Genomic DNA, 7,500 nt, shown 5'->3' with positions numbered 1-7,500 from the left:
CTCTGCATTTAAAATTCTCTGCCAAAGGAGACGACGTTGTTTACAAACACCTCAGGTGACGAGGGCCTTGCCTCCAGGATTTGTGAAGAACTCTGTAATAAACCCCGAACTTGGCAATAAAAGGAGAAATCGCCCATTGTAAAGGATTTGAACGGACATTTCTCCGAGATGGCTCAGCCCGGCCAGAAGCAGGAGGCGGCTCCGGCCACCAGCCAGGACGGATGGCGGCTCCTCGGAGGCAGTGACCGAGCACTCAAAGGGGGCACTCGTGCTGGGTGCGGGGCGCGGCTGTTTGGGAAAGTCTGGCAGATCCCGAAGGTGAGTCACAGAAGACCCGGCCAGGCTCACAGCGCCCCCCGGGGAGACCAGCCGGCGCCTGGGCCGGAGCTGACACAGGCCCAGGGGCCGCGGGGGCCGCTGGGCTGCAGCGGCTGAGCCGGAGCCTGCGCAGTGCTGGGGGGCGGGCCGAGCCGTGTGCCCTGGGTGCCCCGGGTGCTGCCCTGGGGGAGTGGGCGGAGCCTGTGCCATGTGCCCCCCGGGTGCTGCCCTGGGGGCGCGGGCCGAGCCGTGTGTGTGCCCCCCGGGTGCTGCCCGCACAGGGGCTGGGGGGGCGGGAGGGGGGGCGGTGGGTGCCGTTATCCGGGGAGTGAACGCAGATGCGGTGGGGCCCGCCGGGGACTCTGAGCTTAGCAGGGCGAGCTGTGCGGTGGGGGTGACCCCCAGTGACGTGAGATGAGTAAGAACAGTCCTGGGAGCCGGCCTGCCTTGGCTGGAAACCCTCAAACCACAGCAGAAACGGCTGACAGATCCGACGACATCAAAGCGAGAAGTTTCCACTACGAACCCCCCGAGCGAGGCAAAGGGCCGGAGCCGGAGGAGCAGCGGCCCCCAGCACCGCCCCGAAGCACAGAACCTCCAGGAGACGGGCCGGCCGGCCGGCGGGACGGGCCCCGAGCCCTCCCGACCCGCTCGCTCTCCTGGACCGGGGCCCACGGACATTACTCCTCCCGCACAAGGGGCGCCGGGGCCCGTGTGGGGCAGGGCACGGGGAACGGGGTGCAGGAGGGCACCCCTCTCGGCGGCAGTACCCACCCTGACTGTGCCGCCCCAGGAGCTGGGCTTCCCCGAACCCCCAGCCCCCGGACCAGGTGACACCCCTCCCAGCCTGGCTCGGGCCCGGTCAGGGCCCCTCTGCTCCGAGGACAGCACGGGGCTGCCGGGCTGCGTGCCTGCCCCGTCCAGCACCCCCTCGCCTGGTCCCAGCCGCTGGCTGCTCTGGGCCTTCTCCCTCCTTCCCGACCGCGTCAACCAATCTGAGTGCCAGCCCAGCGCCTACCCGTCCCCCAGCCGCCAGGGCCCAGCCCCCTGCTCCGCTCCTCCTCTCTCCCCCCCCCCCCCGTGGTCTCCCCAGCCTGGCCTGCTGCCTCCCCAGGACCTGCGGGCTGAGGAGGGACCTTCCCCAGGGCCAGCCACCTCCCTGCCCTCCTGCGCGAGAGCTCATGGACGGGGTCAGGGTGGCGGGTCATGACCTCCAGGGCGCCCATGAGGGGGAGCGGGAAAACCCTAAGAGCAGGAGAGCCTGCCCTCCCTCAGCTGAGCATGGCCCCCAGGAGCTGCCCGAGGGGGCCCCCTCTTTGCAGGCCCCACAGGGAGGGGGGTGCCAGGCGCCCCACAGGGAGGCGGAGGGTGATCACCCAGACGGATCCCCAGCCCCAGGTCCCCCGGCCCAGCCTGGAGCCAGGAGCAGGAACGAAGGGCCTGCGAGGCCCCGGCGGCCGCCCCCAGGCCGTACCTCCACTTGGGCCTCCTCCCAGGCGTCCAGGCGGACGGACTTGACCTTGCTGACCTGCGGGATGTTGCGGTGGATGGCAGAGCAGCTCAGGCAGATGAACACGCCCAGGGTGTAGGAGGCCCAGTCAGGATCTAGAAGGCAAGGCCGGAGTCTGGTCAGAGCGGGGAGCGGGGAGTGGGGAGCAGGCGGGGTCAGAGCGGGGAGGGGGGAGTGGGGAGGGGCCGGGGTCAGAGGGGGGAGGGCCGGGGTCAGAGCGGGGAGCGGCCAGGGTCAGAGGGGGGAGGGGCCGGGGTCAGAGGGGGGAGGGGCTGGGGTCAGAGGGGGGAGGGGCCGGGGTCACAGCGAGGAGGGGCCGGGGTCAGAGCGGGGAGGGGCCGGGGTCAGAGGGGGGAGGGGCCGGGGTCAGAGGGGGGAGGGGCCGGGGTCAGAGGGGGGAGGGGCCGGGGTCAGAGGGGGGAGGGGCCGGGGTCAGAGGGGGGAGGGGCCGGGGTCAGAGGGGGGAGGGGCCGGGGTCACAGCGAGGAGGGGCCGGGGTCAGAGCGGGGAGGGGCCGGGGTCACAGCGAGGAGGGGCCGGGGTCAGAGCGGGGAGCGGGCGGGGTCACAGCGGGGAGGGGCCGGGGTCAGAGCGGGGAGGGGCCGGGGTCAGAGCGGGGAGGGGCCGGGGTCAGAGCGGGGAGGGGCCGGGGTCAGAGGGGGGAGGGGCCGGGGTCAGAGGGGGGGAGGGGCCGGGGTCAGAGGGGGAGGGGCCGGGGTCAGAGGGGGGAGGGGCCGGGGTCAGAGGGGGGAGGGGCCGGGGTCACAGCGAGGAGGGGCCGGGGTCAGAGCGGGGAGGGGCCGGGGTCACAGCGAGGAGGGGCCGGGTCAGAGCGGGGGAGCGGGCGGGGTCACAGCGGGGAGGGGCCGGGGTCAGAGCGGGGAGGGGCCGGGGTCAGAGCGGGGAGGGGCCGGGGTCAGAGGGGGGAGGGGCCGGGGTCAGAGGGGGGAGGGGCCGGGGTCAGAGGGGGGGAGGGGCCGGGGTCAGAGGGGGGAGGGGCCGGGGTCACAGCGGGGAGTGGCCGGGTCAGAGCGAGGAGGGGCCGGGGTCAGAGCGTGGAGGGGCCGGGGTCAGAGGGGGGGGGGGGCCGGGGTCAGAGGGGGGAGGGGCCGGGGTCAGAGCGGGGAGGGGCCGGGGTCACAGCGGGGAGTGGCCGGGTCAGAGCGAGGAGGGGCCGGGGTCACAGCGGGGAGGGTCCAGGTTCAGAGGGGAGAGGGCCGGGGTCAGAGGGGGGAGGGGCCGGGGTCAGAGGGGGGGAGGGGCCGGGGTCAGAGCGGGGGAGGGGCCGGGGTCAGAGGGGGGGGGGGCCGGGGTCAGAGGGGGGAGGGGCCGGGGTCAGAGCGGGGAGGGCCGGGGTCAGAGGGGGGAGGGGCCGGGGTCAGAGGGGGGAGGGCCGGGGTCAGAGCGGGGAGGGGCCGGGGTCAGAGGGGGGAGGGGCCGGGGTCAGAGCGGGGAGGGGCCGGGGTCAGAGGGGGGAGGGGGCCGGGGTCAGAGGGGGGAGGGGCCGGGGTCAGAGCGGGGAGGGGCCAGGGTCAGAGGGGGGAGGGCCGGGGTCAGAGGGGGGAGGGCCGGGGTCAGAGGGGGGGAGGGCCGGGGTCAGAGGGGGGAGTGGGGAGGGTCCAGGGTCAGAGCGGGGAGGGGCCGGGGTCAGAGGGGGGAGGGCCGGGGTCAGAGGGGGGAGGGCCGGGGTCAGAGGGGGGAGGGCCGGGGTCAGAGCGGGGAGCCCCAGCCTGCAGGGGCCTCCTCCGGCCTTGGCCGCCGTCGGGGCAGGGCGGCTGGGAGGAGGCTCCGGAGTGGACACTGCATTCGTGGGGACGCTGAGGACCACAAGGCCACGGATGGACGTGCAATGACGCACACGTGTCCAGCGTGAGAGGACTGGCGTGGCCGTGGCCGTGGTGCACTCCGTGGGACACGCGTGGGTCTAGTTACCGAGAGGCTGGGCAGACTCGGTGCGGCAGGTGCTGAGCCCGAGCCCATGGGTGGGGCCAGGGCTCTGTGTTTCTGTGGGTTGATGACTCTCCCTCCGACCACAGCACAGGGCCCCGTCCGTGTCCCCAGCCCAAACCAGTGCCCAGGCCCCTCCCTGCCCCCCAGCTCCTCCCAGTGTCCAGGCCCCCCTGCCCCAGCCCAGTGACCAGGCCCCCCTGCCCCAGCCCAGTGTCCAGCCCCTCCCTGCCCCAGCCCAATGTCCAGGGCCCCCCCTGCCCCAGCCCAGTGTCCAGCCCCTCCCTGCCCCCAGCCCAGTGTCCAGGCCCCCCTGCCCCAGCCCAGTGTCCAGGCCCCCCTGCCCCCAGCCCAGTGTCCAGCCCCTCCCTGCCCCCAGCCCAGTGTCCAGGCCCTCCCTGCCCCAGCCCAGTGTCCAGCCCCTCCCTGAAGGCTGGGATGGGTCCAGCCAGGAGGTGGAGGCCAGGAGGCAGGTGGCCAGCCCAGACACAGCTTCTAAGTGGCTCTCAGAATAGAGAAGTTTCAGAGAAAAAAGCTGTGTCACCCTCGGGCCTGACTCCCGGGCTGTGGGCATGGAGCCGGCCTCCTGTGGGTGCAGGGGGGGAGGGCTGGAGGCTATGGGGGGTGGCTGGGTGGAGGCCCCGGTGGATCTAGGCGGTGGGGAGGGGAAGTACCCCTCACTCACAGGGACCCCTCCCTGCACCGGGATTGGCTGGCATCCGGGGCCCACCAAGGCCTGCAGGAGGGGGGCCAGTGCAGACAGGAGGGGGGCTGAGAGGCCGGGCCCCCCGCGGGGCACACTCCTGTCACTGATGCTTCCTGCCCTCCCCCACAGCCGCGCCCAGCACCCCAATTTTCTGCTGGGAAGACCCTCCCAGGCCACCTCCGGCCCAGAGGCTGCCCCCAACCCCGAGGGCCCGCCCCACCGCCTGTGCCTCCGCCCAAAGGCCAGCCCACAGGCTCCCTGGCCACTCCTGTGGCTCCCAGCGCCACCACCCATTTCTGCTCTTGGCCTCTCGATCACTCGCCTCGGCCCCCCGGATGCACAGGGCGGTTTGGAGGACCCTCCCCGCAGCCTGGCCCGGAGGCCCCTGCAGGGAGGGACCCGCCCGCACCCCCTGAGCTCCCGCCGCGCCCGGTGCCCGCGGCCCCAAGGGCGGCCTCCACCTGGTGACCGGGCTGGAGGGACGGGAGCCAGGGCTGGGGGGCCCGGGGTGGGCAGCGGGCTGGGGGGCCCGTCCCGGTCTGAGCCTCCCTGGGGGCGGGGAACACTGACCGCTCCCCCAGACAGGAGGCCCCACCGAGGCCACGCTCTCAGGGTGCACGAGGCCGCAGGCCCCGGTCACCAGGCCCGGCCTCTGCTCTCAGGCCCCCTGGGTGCTGGTGTCACTCACACCGCTGGACAGCTGCAGCCCGCCCGCCCCGAGGCCCCGCCCATCCTGAGGCTCCACCCACCCAGAGGCCCCGCCCCGAGGCCCGCCCCTCCCCGAAGCCCCGCCCATCCCGAGGCCCCGCCCCACCCAGAGGCCCCGCCCCTCCTGAGGCCCCGCCCCTCCCGAGGCCCCGCCCATCACGAGACCCCCCCACCCAGAGGCCCCGCCCATCACGAGACCCGTCCCGAGGCCCCGCCCACCCAGAGGCCCCGCCCACCCCGAGGCCCCCGCCCCCGAGGCCCGCCCCTCCCCGAAGCCCCGCCCATCCTGAGACCCCTGTCAGCCCCGAGGCCCCGCCCATCACGAGACCCCGCCCCGAGGCCCCGCCCACCCAGAGGCCCCGCCCCGAGGCCCCGCCCATTCTGAGGCCCCGCCCCCAGGCATTGGGGGTTCGGGGGGCACAGCCCACCCTGGGTTCCGGCTCCCCTCCGGGACATCGCCCTCCTCGGCCCCAGGAGCCGCTCCCTCTTTGCGAAACGCTGTCCCAACAGGAAATGAGGAAATGCTCGGACCCACGGCCGGCCCCTCGGAGACATGAACAGGGAAGGGGGCCCCTGCGCCCGGCACAGCAAACCCCGGGGCGCTCAGGCCACCGGACACGGGTGAGAGGTGGGGGCCTGGCCCACCCACCGGCGGCTGCACTCAGAGCGGGGCTCGGCCGGTGGGCGGGGCCTGGTGGGCGGGGCCTCCGGGCGGGCAGCGGGTGAGGGTGAGGGTGAGGGTGAGGGTGAGGGTGGGCTGGGCCCGGCCACCGGTTTCCATGGAAACCACGGGCGCGGGTCCATCAGCGGGTTTTCTCCCAGAGCCGAGCGGCTGTGGCTCCCTCCGCGCCCCCTCAGCGGCCCGGAGCCTAAGGCCGCTGTGGGGCGTCTCGGCGCTGCACCCGCTTCCTTCGGGGGACAGGTGTGGCCCGGAGCCCGGACGGTGGCCAGTCCCGGCCGATGTCTCTCTGACCGCCTGCCCCTCAGCTCGCAGCTGGCACGGGGCCCGCCGGGGACACCTGCCGCCCCTGGTGTGCGTGTGTGTATGTGTGTGCGTGCACATCTGTGTGCGTGTATATGTGTGTGCGTGCGCGCGTGTATGTGTGTGTGCACGTGTGTGTGCGTGTATGTGTGCGTGTGCGTGTATGTGTGCGTGTATATGTGTGTGTGCGTGTATGTGGAGGGGCCCAGAACCCACCTTGAGCAGATGCTTGTAAGGCGGGTTCAGGAAGTTTCAAGCCCTAGCCAGGCTCAGTGGATAGTGTCTGCCCGCAGACCAAAGGGTCCCGGGTTCGACTCTGGCCAGGGGCACGGGCCTCAGCTGCAGACTCCATCCCCTGCCCCAGTTGGAGTGTAGACAGGAGGCAACTAATTGATGTTTCTTTCGTACATCGATGTTTCTCTCTCTCTCTCCTATCCCCCTTCCACTCTCTCTAAAAATCAATGAAAAATACCCTTAGGTGAGGATTAGCAACAAAAAGGTTTCAAATTAAGAAATGGAGACACTAAACCTTTTCCATAAGAATAAAAAGACCACAATCCCTACCAGATGCACAAGCCCCCATCAGGTCTGCCCCCCCAGCCCCCAGCCCTCCAACCTCCCAGATCCTCAGTCCCTCAGCCCTCCAGTCCCTCAGCCCCCCCAGCTTCCAGCCCCCCAGCTCCCCAGCCCTCCAGCCCCCAGCTCCCCAGCCCCCAGCCCCCCAGCCTCCAGCCCTCCAGCCCCCAGCCCTCCAGCTCCCCAGCCCTCCAGCCCCCCAGCCCCCAGCCCTCCAACCTCCCAGATCCTCAGTCCCTCAGCCCTCCAGTCCCTCAGCCCCCCCAGCTTCCAGCCCCCCAGCTCCCCAGCCCTCCAGCCCCCCAGCCCCCAGCCCCTCAGCTTCCAGCCCCCAGCTCCCCAGCCCTCCAGCCCCCCAGCCCCCCAGCCCCCCAGCCCCCAGCCCCCCAGCCCTCCAACCTCCCAGATCCTCAGTCCCTCAGCCCTCCAGCCCCCCAGCCCCCAGCCCCCCCAGCTTCCAGCCCCCCAGCTCCCCAGCCCTCCAGCCCCCCAGCCCCCCAGCTCCCCAGCCCTCCAGCCCCCCAGCCCCCCAGCTCCCCAGCCCCCAGCCCCCCAGCCCTCCAACCTCCCAGATCCTCAGTCCCTCAGCCCTCCAGTCCCTCAGCCCCCCCAGCTTCCAGCCCCCCAGCTCCCCAGCCCTCCAGCCCCCAGCTCCCCAGCCCTCCAGCCCCCCAGCCCTCCAGCCCCCCAGCCCCCCAGCTCCCCAGCCCCCAGCTCCCCAGCCCTCCAGCCCCCCAGCCCCCCCAGCTTCCA

At 72.9% G+C, this 7,500-nt stretch overlaps 1 protein-coding gene across 2 annotated transcripts in view; it reads right to left on the bottom strand.

Annotated features, from left to right (window-relative positions):
• The window catches only part of ADAP1 (ArfGAP with dual PH domains 1), a 34,374-nt gene that overhangs the window by 19,997 nt on the left and 6,877 nt on the right, over positions 1-7,500 (bottom strand). For both annotated transcript variants that reach the window (XM_036432588.2, XM_045579752.1), the window contains exon 2: positions 1,793-1,923. In XM_036432588.2, coding sequence (XP_036288481.1) covers positions 1,793-1,923 — 131 coding nt within the window. The remainder of the gene's footprint in view (positions 1-1,792; positions 1,924-7,500) is intronic.

This window comes from Pipistrellus kuhlii, unplaced genomic scaffold (assembly GCF_014108245.1).
Source record: "Pipistrellus kuhlii isolate mPipKuh1 unplaced genomic scaffold, mPipKuh1.p scaffold_m20_p_113, whole genome shotgun sequence".
Lineage (NCBI taxonomy): Eukaryota > Metazoa > Chordata > Mammalia > Chiroptera > Vespertilionidae > Pipistrellus > Pipistrellus kuhlii.
The sequence above is the reverse complement of the archived record's forward strand: the minus strand, read 5'-3'. Positions and strand labels throughout refer to the sequence as shown.